Source organism: Balaenoptera physalus (assembly GCF_965194825.1).
Source record: "Balaenoptera physalus genome assembly, chromosome: 12".
Classification (NCBI taxonomy): Eukaryota; Metazoa; Chordata; class Mammalia; order Artiodactyla; family Balaenopteridae; genus Balaenoptera; species Balaenoptera physalus.
In genome coordinates, this window is record NC_138897.1 from 95,487,564 (window position 1) to 95,501,924 (window position 14,361).

The 14,361-nt window shown below is 50.7% G+C and overlaps 1 protein-coding gene across 3 annotated transcripts in view; it reads left to right on the forward strand.

Annotated features, from left to right (window-relative positions):
- ADGRD1 (adhesion G protein-coupled receptor D1) overlaps positions 1-14,361 on the forward strand; it is a 150,265-nt gene that overhangs the window by 33,106 nt on the left and 102,798 nt on the right. For all 3 annotated transcript variants that reach the window (XM_082418223.1, XM_082418225.1, XM_082418224.1), the window contains 6 exons: positions 1,264-1,328; positions 2,108-2,263; positions 6,315-6,374; positions 8,895-9,012; positions 10,007-10,117; positions 11,925-12,000. In XM_082418223.1, the coding sequence (XP_082274349.1) occupies positions 1,264-1,328; positions 2,108-2,263; positions 6,315-6,374; positions 8,895-9,012; positions 10,007-10,117; positions 11,925-12,000 (586 nt within the window). The remainder of the gene's footprint in view (positions 1-1,263; positions 1,329-2,107; positions 2,264-6,314; positions 6,375-8,894; positions 9,013-10,006; positions 10,118-11,924; positions 12,001-14,361) is intronic.

A 14,361-nucleotide genomic window follows, 5' to 3' on the forward strand; every position in this document is an offset into this window, starting at 1 on the left:
CTGTCTGGAGGGGGCCCCTTTTCTAACCTGTTAGCTAGAGCAGTGCCATTTTCTGATGGGTCGGTCCAGCTGAGGCGGCCTCTTCTTTTCTAATTCACACAAAGGCAGAGTGTTGATCAGCTATCCGCCTGCTCAGGTGTCCCCCCAACCCTGCGATGGTTGGGCGTTCCTTCTGTAGAGAAGCCGAGGAAGCAGAAGGCTTTGTTCAGAGTCCCACGGTTTGCAAGTGTGTTTCTTTGACACTAGAAACACACTCTGCACAGTCAGATGCTCTCATAACAAGAGCCAGTTGGGAACTGAGACTGACTTAGGACCCGGCCGACTCTCGTTTCTCATCCTGGTCTCACCTGGTCATCAGTTATGAGGATGGACAGGGCCGCTGGGCTGAGTTTTATTGTCCTTCACTTTCTCTTATGGACTCACATGAGTTAAATGTGAATTTGATGGGATTCCTTGGCATCCAAGGAATGAATGTCACTCTGACTTGGAGAACAGAGTGTTTGGGGCTCTGATCCCCAGAGCAGTGTCACACCTCACCCTCTCACCAGCTACCCACCCCCACCCACAGGGTCATTTACTCCTGGAACCAGGGACGGGTGATGAGGTTATTCCCTCAGGCCACCCAAAGCAACTTGAGGGATTTCCAGAAATGAAGTAGAGTATCTAGTTAAGTCTGTGTTTTCACTGGGGAATACTAAAATTAGAAGTAGTTGGATGTCTTCATTATTATAATCATTCGTAATGGACCAAATGGGGTCTTGAATAGAATCCTCGGGATGGGAGGGGCTCAGGAAGATGGTCTCCCCACCACTTGATGGGGTCCACGCCAGTGTCACCTCACCGGGAGGGGTGGCGAGGTCTCCTGTTTGTCCCAGCCCAGAGATTCACAACCCTCTGTATTTTATCTCTAAGTAGTCCAGATGCAATGGAAATCCATTTCTTTTGCTTCTTTATTTATTTGAAATCAGTAAAAGCATGTATAAAGTCATCTTTTTATGTGATGACTTGCCTAAAGACTATTTCCAAGCAATTTAGACTATAAATGGAAACATAATTTGACCTGGGAAAATCCATACAATCTACCCATTTGGCTGATTTATTAGGCCTTTATCTTTGCAGCGACATTGCGACTCAAAACGTTCTCACGCTCTTCTTAGTTTGTCTCTGAAGCTGGTAGATTTTTGAATAAGGACAGGCCTTCCTGAGGGTGAACGAGGTGACCGTGGCTTAGCCCTTAATGAAGCGTGATCGATTTTTTTCCAGGAAAGCATGTTTTGTTGTCTTCAACGCCACCCAGCTTCCTCACGACACCCACAGCAAACACCATGGTGAGCAGATGCATTTAATGTTGTCCCCACCTCCCCATCTTGGTGATGTCTTTTTGCTTGGACCATATGCCAGGGGAGTGGGAATCCCATTAGGCAGTCTGGTTCTGTCTTACTGGCAGTATAATGACTGTCTGGGAGGAAATAATAAATGGAGGGGAAGCCAACCCTGGCACTAAATCTCAACGCTCGGAGTGACTCAATGGGAGACCTGCTTCCTGTGTGGCCTGTAGCCTCAGGTGCCTACACGGAGTCAACGAGACTTCCCAGGGGCCCCCCTACCCACGACCCGAGACTGTTTGCTGGTGCACTTGGCACCATGAGCAGAGAACGAAGAGGAGCTGGCCTTGACACTTGGCTTCTCTCTGCGCCATTTTCTTCTGATGTTTGAGGAAAGGATCAATACGTTTAGAAAGTGTTCCCCTCTGGAATTAACTTGTGATCAATCAACTTCGCTTCCGTGGGAACTTTAATGTAATAACGAGTGAGCAGACTCTAGAACCATCTGCTTGGGTTCAAATCCCAGTTCTCTTATATATTTCTGCGTAAGCCTCTCCACGCTTGGTATCATCTGTCACATGAGTGCGTATTTCATGAGGCTGCTGTAAGGATGAAATGTTAATAATATTTGTGAAGGAGTCACAAGAGTGCCTGGTATATAGTAGGTGCTATTACCATGATTACTATGGTGTGAGAAGCATGAGACCCAGAGGACACACTGACCTTCTGTAGAAATCTTGGCTTTAGTTCTTAAAGGAACTCATGTTGCTGATTTCTTTTAGGTGCCCATTGATGCCTACCATCCCATCATAACCAACTTGACAGAGGAGAGAAGAAACTTCCAGAGTCCTGGAATTGTTCTGAATTACCTTCAAAATATGTCCCTCAGCTTACCCAATAAATCCCTCTCAGAGGAAACAGCATTAAATCTCACCAAGGTAAAGCTATTTGATTTCTGTGCCGAGTGGCTCAGCATTGGCAAACTGCCAGACCATGGCCCACAGATGTGCCTTGTTTGACCTACACAGGGCTGAAAAAATCAGAAACTTTAATATAAAAGTCTGGATTTCAACCAGATGGCGTGGCCACTCCAGCCAGCTCTACACAGCTCAGTGGAGTCTCCTGCAGATGAGACTCGACTCTTCATCTTGTTTTCCCAGCGCCCGGCCAGCCTGGCCCCTCTCTCCATCCACTTGGCCCCTGTAGGCATTTGGGTTTGCAACTCCTGTTCTAAACTCTGCCACCTCCCTTGGCAACAGGTAGAAGGTGGAGTTGGCTCTTGGGCAGATTTAGCCGTGGGGCCATAGTGTGACCCCAACACTGTGACTTGTATCTCAGTGGGAATTCCCAAAGTTACGTAAAACACTTAGGGAATGCACCACGTATGGCACTGGAACCAAGGTGTTTTCTCTTTTCATTCTCAAAATCCTTCTAGGTCAAGGTAGAGGAGGATGCTGGGCTCCTGGGGGCTTGATAACTTCGATCTCAGCACAGGGCTCCTGGTTGATGTGCAGAAAGAAGGGATGCTTGAGACCGTTTCACTTCAAAAGTGCAGCATGAGTGTTAAGAGCAGGATGTATAGGGTCTGACTGCTGGGTTGAATGTCTCTGCCGGTTACTTACAGTGCACGCTTGGTCGCGTTATGTAACATCTCTCTGCCTCACTTTGCTCATCTGAGATATTGGGAGATAATAGTACTCACCTCACTGGGGACTAAAAGGGTTCCTATGTGCATAGTATGTGTCTGGCACTTGGCGAGTGCTTTTTAAGAGTTCTTAATTCTTACTGGTTTCCTTGCTGAAGACAGATCCAAAGAAGTACCTGAATGCATGTGTTCTGTAAACAAAGACATCCTGAAATGCAGGGTGGGTCCTGAATGCCATAGCGTTCCTGCCCAGGCGACAGAAGCAAGAGTTAGACATCTCAGATTTCATTCATTCATTCATAGAACATGCTAGGTTCTGAGGATCTGGGATGACCAAGAACCACTTCCTGCTTCCAAGAGGCTCAGGGCTAAGAGGATGAAGATGGACCATGGAGTCTGAAAAGTGCTGTGAGGGGATGTCCTGAGCTGCAGGAGCTCAGTGACACTGGAGTCAGGCAAGCCTGGGCTTGACCCCCAGCTCTGTGTCCTTGGGCAACTTTTTAACTTCTTCAAGCCTCAGTTTCCCAGTCTGTGTTATGGGGATAATTTGACGACCCAAGTCTCTCTCCTAGAATGGTTTTGGCTGCAAATAAACAGTAATATGACTATTTCAAAAACAATAGGGGCATCTAATTGCTTCACTCCAGGTTTGATTACTTCAGTCTTCATTCACAGCAGGGATTTGGGTAGCAGCAGGACAATTCTCTTGGCGTTCTGCGCTGTTTCCAAGGGGCTGGAACGGTTCCAAACACCACAGCTCGCTACCAACCACCAGGAGGGAAAGCAAGGTCAGGGGGCTCCTCCTCCTTTATAGGGGAGGGAACTCTTTCCCATGGTTCCCCCTGCAGAGATCCATCACATGACTGCGCCTAGACCAATCACTAGCCAAGGGGAGCGGGCCTGGCTTGGTAGCTCTGCCAATCATATGGTGGTATGGGCGGGGCCAAGGCAGCATTCCGAGCACTTCCGGGCTCCCCACAGGAAGCACTTCCGGGCTCTGCACGTGAGCTCTGGGGGTGGGTGTGAGGATGCCCAGAGGGGTGAACGGGAGGGTCCGGCCCCTCCCTAGTCTTGAAGAGGTGTCTACACGGGAACATAGAATTCAATGCAGGTCTACACGGGAAACAGTTTCTTTTGAAGCTTGGCGATTTCCTCTTTCCTTTCGACTCCCCTTTTCCCCTCAGATATACTGGACACTGTCAGAGGCGCAAACTCAAATGCATGCAGGGGCCAGACAAATAAAGTAAATGGATGATTGGGTCAGACAGACAATAGGGAGGAGTAGAGACCGTGGCAAACTGGAAGGTGCCCACCCACAGGGAGTGGCATCAAGCTGCTCAAGAGTCCCCTGATTTTAACCTTTAGGGTAACCTCTTCTGATTTTACAAGCAAAACTCTGTACCTGATTTTGAAATGGAAAATCGTCCAATTAAAAAAAACAACTGGACAGCTAACTGAAATTTAAAAGCAAGTGTGTACAAGCCAAATAAAAGACATTTATGAGGCAGATTCAGCCTGTGGGCCATCAGCTTGAGACCTCTGATGGGGGCCCGTGTTGAGATACCTGACTCTGGGTGTCCTGGAAAGGAATCCTGCAGATTTACCCCAAACTCCACCCATCTCTGATTGGATGAGACATAAAAATCTTTGGCATCCATATCCAGTTTTCCATAATGCCCTGGCTTCTCACCACTAACAGCTGAACAAGAAAGTGACAAGAAGTCAATTCTTGTGCTGGGTAATAAGGAGGCCGTTAGCCACACGTGGCTCTTGAGCACTTGAACTGTAATCAGTTCAAATCAAGATCTAAAACACACACTGGATCTCTAAAGTTTAGTATAACAGAAGAATGTAAATTATTAAATTAATGATTTTTATATTGATTGCACGTTGAAGTGATATTTTAGATATATTGGGCTAAGTCAAATGTATTATTAAAAAGTAATTTCACCTGTTTTCTTTTCACTTTTTAAAGTATGGCTATTAGAAAATTTAAAATAAAACTGTGGATTGCATTATATTTCTATTCAGCTGAACTGCTCTAGATCAGGACTCAGCAAACTATAGCCCTTGGGCCAAATCTAGCCTACTGCCTGTTTTTGTAAATAAAGTTTTATTGTAACACCCTCATTTAGTTATGGATTGTCTGTCACTAATTTTGCACTACAGTGGCAGAACTGAGTGTTTGTGACAGAACTGTATGGCGTGTAAAGCCTAAAATTTTTACTAGGTGATCTTCTTAAAGAAAAGTGCTGACCCCTGCTCTAGATTATAAACTCTGCCCCCTAGGCCTCAAGCCCAACGAGGGCAGGGATCAGGATTGGTTTTTTCATATTTAATTTTTAAATTTCATCTTTAAATTTTAAGACATTGCACTTTAGGGTCTTATAAATATTTATCAAATAAAGATAAATGAAAGAGTGAGGAGTTTTGATGATGTGTTCTCTAAATATTTAGTGTCTAAAACTGTGAGGAACAATGTGGCTTTTTGGAGAACGCAGTTTGGTGGAAATATAGGAGGTTTAGATCAGGCTCTAAGTTTAATTCTGGTGTCTGTAGTAGGAGACGCACTGTTAAAAACCTACATGAGTAACATAAATGAGTGAAACAGATTAGGTGTAAGGCAATAGGGAGCGGTGAGGACTGGGGTGAGCTGGAGAACTCACAACTACCTAAGGGGTCAGCTGCTGTTCAGTTTTGGTCGATGGTGGCCATGTGGGACTATGGGATAAGAATTGTCCAAGCTTCTGCTTTTTTCAGAAGAAGGAGGAAATTCACATCGTTTCATTTAAATCTCCCAATTTGAAGATTTTACGAGCTACTTTCATTTTTTTAGAACAATAGTGAGCCAAACCAAACATGGTTTAAGGTGATTTGTCCAAGGGACCCCGAGTAACTTCTGCTTATGGAGGGGTCATTTCCAATTAAACAAGTGGGTTTTTATGTCAGCTTGGCTTCTCATGCCAAGAAAAGCACACGGAGCAGGCCATGATTTGTTCATTCGTTCATTCGTTTGTTCAACAGGCTTTTACCGAGGGACGGTTATATCTTCCAGGTACTGTACTTAGGGCTGCTGCCGTAACTAAGCTGTGAGCACACATCTAACATCTAAATGTTTGTCACTGGCTAAAGGATTGTCACCAGGAGCAAATAAGACAACATCTATAACATCTATAAAAGGGCTGTGTACAGTATAACCAGACCCACTAATGGGAGCTATTTTGGTTTACTACTGTGTATATGCAAAACCCAGCCCGTGGTTGACAGAGATGGGAAAATCAAAGGTCTTATCATTTTGAGGCTTCAGGATACATGCTAAGCAGTGTCATCTTGTCTTCCTTTAGACTTTCTTAAAGACCGTGGGAGAGGTTCTTTTTTTGCCCAGTTGGACTGCTGCATCAGAGGTAAGAGAAAAGAACATTTAGATCTTCAAAAGGGGCACCTTTTTGTCTTTCTGGAAGTGGCGTAAGTGTGACCCAGTTCACATCTGTAAGAGAAATGATGCATCTCTGGGATATTAGAGCTAATTTTGACTGGATATACGACTGGTTTGCAATGCTCTGTCTTCTCTATGGACCAGTTCTATAAGCATCAGTACCATGGTCCTGTTGTCAACACTGAACAGGAAAACAGTTGGATTTCTTCATGAGGAATGTATGCTTGTCTCTCATCTTAAAAACATATTTTTTACCATCACATTGTTCTTGAATGATAATAGAACACATGTTTGATGTTTAAAGATCACTAGATTAAATGAAAAAAGTAGAACATGTGACAATATACACTTCATGATTATAAGAGTAAATATCAAAGCAGCCTCTCCTTTCCTCTGTACGCTAAAGAATTAGGAGAATAGAATACTTTTTCTTTTCTTTTTGAAAATAACTTTCTTGATTTTACTTATTTAAGAAATAAAACAAGTGAATACGTGGTGGAGAAGTTAGAAAGTGCAGATCATAAAAATATATATAAAATAAAAATCACCTGAAATCCTCAGGCTGAGAGATAATGATTATTAACACTCTTGTATATATCCCTTCAAATCTAGTTTTCAATTCTCTTATATGCATATACAGTCTACACATATGCTATATATCTGAATTTATCTGTTTTTCTTTCATTATGGCAAGGACATTTCCCAATAATATTAAGTATCTTCTGCGATGCTCTATCAGTCAGGCTAGGCTAGGCTATGCTGCAGTAACAAATAGGCCCTACATCTCAGTGGCTCAGCGCAGTGGACATTTACTTCTCACTCATGCCAAGTCTGACGTGGGTCAGCTCTTCTCCACCCAGTGACCTGGGGATCCTGGCTCTGTCCATCTTCTGCTGCTGCTGTCTCAAAAATGTGACTTCCAGGTTGCCCGGCAGGGGTGGAGAAGGGGGAGGAAGACTCCTAACTGCCTTGCCTGGAAGGGCTGGGACCACACCATTATTTAAAGTGCTCCCTCTCCTGAACTCCCGTAAAGTTTAAAACATATTTGCCAGTTTGAAGCAGAACGACCTCACCTTCTCCCGTTACGAATGAGATGGCTCCGGGGTTTACATTTGATGAAATTTTTATTTGAACAGTTTCAAATGGAATGAGATCGGGCTTCACATTGGCAAAGGGAGAGAAAGGCGGTCATGAACTTAAGATTGTTATAATCTTACCTAGAAACACATTCTATTTTAAAAGGCACAGCACTCCAGGGTTCATGATTTCTGGGGGGACGATGTGTGCAGGGCTGCTGCCTGGGAAACACCCAGAGGATGGCCAGTGGAGGACCTGAGCAGATGTATTTTCTGCATCATCTTAAATGAACTTTCGCTTAATGCTCTGCCACGAAGTATGAATAATCATGAAACTATTCAGACTCAGGCAGGCTCTACTGTGCATTAAAGGGAAGGTATGAATCAGCAACTACCCAACAGATCGGCGTGCCAGAAACACAGACTTTCATGTGCTTAACTGTGCTTGGCTGATTGAAATCAGGCCACAGGCCTGAAAGAAAGTGTCTAAAATTGGCCTCAGTGTTCTATTTCCAGCTCGTTAGACTCTCATGGAGCGTGTGTTTTTGAGAGAACGCCTGGGACGCTTAGCAACAGACAGATGCTTTTTCAGAAAGGCGGGAAGGAGAGAAGGGGTGTGACGGCAGAGAGTCACACACTGCGTTCCCAGGGAGCTGAGACGCCCCTGCCCTGCTAGACGTGTGTCTGAGGACGAGGGATAGTCAGGCTGATCCGAGCTGGCTGCAGAGATACGGGGCCACCAGGAGGGACCCCTGCCTTCTTGGGGATCCACTGGGATCATCTCTGCCCTGGGGACTCAGAGTGGAGAGGCCCTTGGAGGGGAAGGGACACCCCAGGCATGTCAGGGAGGCCAGGGGTGACTTGAGGTGCTGGCACCTCCGAAGCCTCCTCCCCTTCACAGAGACTAGGACACAAGTGCTGGTGTCTTCATCCTGGAGGGTATTTGGGAGCAGTGATCTCCCTCCTCGTGAAACAGAAGGGGATGGAGTTGGGGGGCCGGTCAGAGACCTGTCAAGGTCCCCAGTGAGTTCAGAGTGGAGCGGGGACCAGGTCTGGTCACTCTGTGTCTGAGAGTGGAAGCCTTGGAGCTGATGGTCTGGGTGACCGGGGTCAACCTCAGCTGGTGTCCGCATTCTGCGAGCTCGGCTGGGCTGGGTGACCTCAGTGGTCCCCTCCGCGCCTGTGAAACGGGGTAGCGGCGTGACTATCTCTCCCCTCGTCTGGTCATCGTGAGGGCAGAGCCTGGCCCACCATGTCAGTCAGCAGATGCTGGGCGTCGTCCTTTGCAGGAATGTTGACAGTGAGCATGAAGCTTGATCTTGTGCGTTTGTGCATTTGCTGCCTCCGTCGGGCGCACGTGCTGAGCGAGCTCCGTACTGACGTCTCCGTCCTTCGTGTCGTGCTGTTTGCAGGACAGTGCCGTGGTGCTGGGCTTGATAGACACCGTGGACACCGTCATGGGCCACATATCTTTCAACCTGCAGGCCAGCGAGCCCCAGGTTGCCATCACGGGCTCCTCATCCATGGCAGGTAGCTTGGCAGCGTGGGTGCGGGCGGGGACCGGCTGCGCGGCGGGAGGGGAGTGGGGTGCAGGGGCTGCCACCCGCCTGTTGAATTCCGTTCCACTCCTGCGTCTTCTTGCATGCGCCCAGGGACGCACAAACCTCTCGCACCATTACTGGAGATGCACCTCTCCGCTGTCCTAAACTACGTTGCCTGATGCACAATGATATGTTGGGGGAAGACGGAGTTAGGTCGGGGCGGCCGTGCTCAGCTGGGATGTGCACACAGGACCACGGGAGCCTTTCATGCTGACTTGGGGGCCAGATTCGTCTTGGGTGACAACTGTCTCGGTTCAGAACAGGAGGCGAGCAGCGGCAGCCCCTGGAGTGTCCGTGGGGTAGCAGGTTTCCCGGGGTCAGCTGGAGGCTTTTCCAAGCCAACAGGCACGGGCTCCCCTACAGGCCGACATCGCAGCCCTTCTGTTTTCAGGGTCTGTGTCTAGGGAGCGTGGTACCCTAATACTTTACCACCAGAGCCACTCTCTGGAAAGTAAGCTTAATTCAGCCACTTGGGTTCATTTTGATGGGAGTTTGTTGGCCAAGACAGGTCCCTGCATGGGATGACGCGCTTGCCTCACTTAGGTTAGTGTCTCATTTTCCTGTGGCTCGTGGGGTCCCTGGCGTGGCGGAGGGGCCCCTCAGCACAGGGGTCTCCCTGCAGGACGGGACGCGGTCAGTACCCGAGGCATCGTGAGCTGAGGGGCTGCGCTGAGGGAGAGGGGTCGCCTCAGGCTGGGAGAGCCCCCACCAGCGGGGGTAGATGGATGCGTCGGCCACATGGCCGCAATTACTGCCCTGGACACTCTTATTTTTTAGGTTCTCGTTTCCTAAAGGTAATTACACTCCGCAGGAGAGCTCGTTCTGTTAAAAACAAAACAAAACAAAAGAAGGTGGGGTTTTACAGCCCAGTTTCCTGCCCTGGAGTTGACTGACTGCAGCTTCCTCTCTCTGGCTTGTTCTAGACTTTTCCGTGGCCAAAATGCTCCCCAAGACCATGAATTCCTCCCACTACCGCTTCCCGGCCCAGGGGCAGAACTACATCGAGATCCCCCATGAGGCTTTCCACAGCCAAGGTGAGCACAGCTGGGGGGACCTGCACCCCAGGACCCTCGGGGAGGGACTCGGCCCTGTGAGCTGTCGGCGGGCGGAGGGGCTGCCCCCGGGCCTCCTCTGTGTGCCTGTGGGAACACAGTGTGTCATCAGACGCTCTTGAGGTGTTGGCATAGCGCCGACTCGACTCCAGGTCCGCTGCAGCCTGATGCACCGGGAGTCGGGGGGAGGGGCTGGGAATCTGCATTCTAGACGGACTCACTAGGCGACTCAGCAGAATGTGAACTGATGTGGCCACCTCCCCTCCCCGCTGGGGGGCCTCTGTCTGCTCAGTGGCCCGGTGCCCTCCTCCTGGGTGGGTCCAAGTCCAGGCCTGTGATGAACCCGCCCCGAGGGGACCCCGATTACTCTCTCTGGCCCTGGAGCACCGTCGGGGGCCCGGGTGGCTCTGGCCATTTTTGCTGCCATGACTGTCCCGTCTGCCCCTTGAAAAGTGACTGTGCCTCTGTAGGCATGTCCCTCCGTCCCAGGGGCCTCGGGCGGTCTGGGGAGTCGTGGATTCTCAGCTCCTGACAGTCTGGCCGGAGGCCATGCACTTGCCGGGTTCTGCCTTCAGGACTGGGGGCCAAGCTGCGGGGTGTAGGGCCATGGTGTCCCATCCCCAGCACGGGGTCCTCACTCCCCAGCCCTTGGGAGCCAACCTCTGCTCCCTGTACCCTCTAGTTTGCCTGTGTGAAAGGTGCTCAGGGATGTCGGGGTGTCCTGCTCTCAGGGGACTGTCCCCCTGCACTCAGGGTGAACTACAGAAATTGGGGGGGTCCAGGGACAATGCCGAGGTCAACCGACTGCATGTGGGATCTTTTGCCATCTCACACGGCTGCACGATCTGTTAGAAATCCTCAGTTTCTCAGAGTTGGCAGGACCGCAGCCTCATGGTCTGTACGTACGGAAGCTTCTCACACTTGGTGGTAGAGCTTATTCGTCACAAGCACCAACTCTGTGGATGGAACTCCTGGGCTCGAATCCTGGGTCAGCCACATACTTACTGGGCAAGTTATTGAACCTGCCCGGCCTCAGTTTCCTCATCTGTGATAGGGGACAGTCTTAGTACCTCCCTCAATATATTGTGGTGAGAATTAAAAGAGCAAAGCTTATACCAGTACCTGGCACACGGTAAGCGTTATGTGAATTATTAAATACATCCCTGAAATTTTAACACACTCAACCAATATCCCGAAGAGCTCGGAGGTCAGCTTGCAGTTTGCTCCTCCCGGCCTCCTGTTAAGCTCATGCGGGGAGGTAACAGAATAGATGATTCTTGTTTCCAAGTTGGAATATCACAGAGAGCCGAAGGCGTGACAGACGTCTGGGTGACTGTAAATCCTGCCTCTCTCGAGCGCTGGCGTTGCTGCAAATACTCCAGATGCAGACAGCCACTGGGATGCGCTCACGACTGCAGTGCTGTCGCCTGGCGCTGCCGTCCACAGCTCGATGCGGGCTCTGCCTTCAGAAGCTCCTGGTGTCTGGCTCCCCGGGGGCTGCAGCATCCGTGCGTCCAGAGCTGACCCCCGGGCAGCGTGGGGAGCGATCGCCACGGTTGGATTCGCAGTTGAAGAGTGGAGGGGAGTCGCTACTCAAATTCTGTCCTTGTAGCCAGTTCTGCCCCTGAGTGTCCCTCCCCTCGCCCCCCGAGGAGCTGCCGGGTTCCTGGGTGTGAGGTCTGCGCTGTGTGTTGCTGGGCGAGTGGGTTTGGCGGGGAGCTCTGTGTCTCTCCTGCTTGTCACCTGGGATGCTGACAGGTGTCTGTCTGGCCATCTGCTCTTTCCCCAGCCTGGACCACCGTCGTGGGCCTTCTCTACCACTCGGTGCACTATTACTTGAGCAGCATACAGCCGGCCAACACCAAGTGAGTCTCTGGGGGCCACACAGCACGGAGCGGGAAACGGGGTGCTTGTTTGCTGGGTGGCTGACGGCTGTGACACCTGCACCTCCCCACCATCACCAACACACTCAGTATTGTATCAGAGAACTTGTGACGCTAATTCCTGGTGCTTCACTGTTACGGCAAAGGAGGAAGACGCAAGGACCCCTACACTGGGGGTTCAGCAAGCCCTGGGGTGTAGGCTGATAGTGCAGTGGTCAGGAGCATAGGCTGAGTGACCATATCGGTTCCACCTGGAACTGTGTGACCTTGGACAAGTCAAGTGACCTCTCAGCCTCAGTTTCCACTTCTGTAGAATGGGAAGCCAGTAGCACATGCCTATATCAGTCAAGACTGTGTTGGATATATCAGCTTAGGCAGAAGGTCAGGGAACTGAGGGCTCATGCGACTAAGAAGGGCAGGAGTCAGTCGGGTTCAGGCACGGCTGGATCCAGGGACCCAGAGGATGCTTCTTTGACCTGGTCTCTATGTCCCCTGCCTCTGCTCTCCTCTGTGTCAGCTCATTTCCAGGCAGGCCCCTCCATAGAGGCATGGCTGGCTCCGGGTAGCTTCAGGCCCACGTGGGTTGGGGTCCTGAGATCTCAAGAAGGAAATCGAGTCTCTTTCATCAATGAAAAGTCAGTTTCATTCAAAATCCAGAGAGGGCTGTGGTTGGCCCACTTGGGCCACATGCCCATCCGGGCCCCCAGCCTTGGTGGGAGAGGATCCTGCCCTCTCATTGGCCAGGTCTGCTCACATGACCCACTGGGGCTTGGGGGGGTGGGTCAGCCCTACTCCGACCACAGGGAGGGGCTGGTTCCCTTAGGAGAGGTGAGAGGTTAGGGCCGGGGCCCACTCCTCCCTTTCATGGGGTCCCTGGGAGGGGGCAGGGCGGCAGAGCCCAGGGCCGGTGCCGGGAAAGGGCCAACGAGGTATGAGCCCAAGGGACCCCTCTCTGCAGTTAGTGTTTGGAAGGTGAAGCCGGTTTTGTCGGGCACAGATCCGCCCCAGACAGGGGCTCCGTGGAGGGCAGCAGGCAGGGGCTGGTCCATCTCTGTTCCCGCACGTCTGGCGCAGTGCCCGGCCCAGAGCAGGGGCTCCGTCCGAAAAGTTGCTGGAGAGAGAGCCGTGCATCTCAGAGGGAGCCGCGCAGGGCCTCCACCCCTGGACCCGAGGCCCCGCTGCCCTCCCCCCCTGGGACAGAGCCTGGGAAAGCTGATGGTATGAGGACGGGCGTTCCTGCAAGTTCGCTGTCTCTGCTGAAGGGAAGGCTTTGCAGGGGCGAGTTTCGGACACTGGCGCTGCTGCCGGGTATTTGGAGGCGTGTGTGATGGAAAAGCAGGCAGCTATTTTTACCGCCTACAGATAAACAAGAAATGATAAATACCTTCTAATGATGCAGATACCTGAGCCCTGGTATCATGTGTCTCTCAGGCTCCTCTCCCGCCTGATGTGAGGGACCAGCTCATTGTACAAAACCCTGGAGGAGGGCGTGGGAAGGGAGCAAACAGTCGTGGTTTAGCTGCAGACCTGGAAGAAAGCCCGGTTCTGGGCCTGGTTGCCTGGGGGAGCCTTATAACTACAGAAAAGGGACCTGGCACTCTGGGTGTGCTTTCCAGAATTCTTCAGGAAAGTCACAAAGGAAGATGCCACACACTTTCCTGGGAAACATGCCTTCTTGACTATTTGGGGGAGATTTCTCCAAACCTGAGATTATGAATGAATAGTGGACCCATCCTTGGCCCCAATTTATCAATACTTATTTACAGCTCTCACTGCTGGAGGTTCCGACTGAAACGGACTTTTCAGTGAAATCCACGAACGTGTATTTCTGGGGATGGCTGAGCCCTGCCGCGGGCCAGGGTAGGGGCGTGGGGAGGACGGCGTCTGTACCACGTTCTCGGTACCCCTCGCCCTCAGGAAAGGGGAGAAAGGCAGGATCGAGGGTTGCAGACGGCAGCAGGCACTTTGAATTAATATGACCGGAACCATCGCTCTATCTGGGGGTGTTGGCAAGCTTTTGCATAAAGGGCCAGGTGGTTAATATTTTCGGCTTTACCTGCCATAGTGTCTCTATTGCAGCAGAGCTGTGGGAAGGCAGCCCCAGACAATATGTAAAGACATGGGGTGCTGTGTGCTGATAAAACTTTATTTATAAGACTAGGCAGTGCCTGTGGTTTGCACAGCCCTGGGGACAGTTACATCAGTGCTGGCAGCAGCGCACGGGGCTGTGGAGAGTCGAAGTGTGTGCTTGAAGCTTGGCCGCTGGGTGTGGTTCCCTCCGTCCTAAGGGCTCCAGCCTTCCCTTCCCTCCACCGTCCTCACTGCCCAGGGGTACCCAGCAGG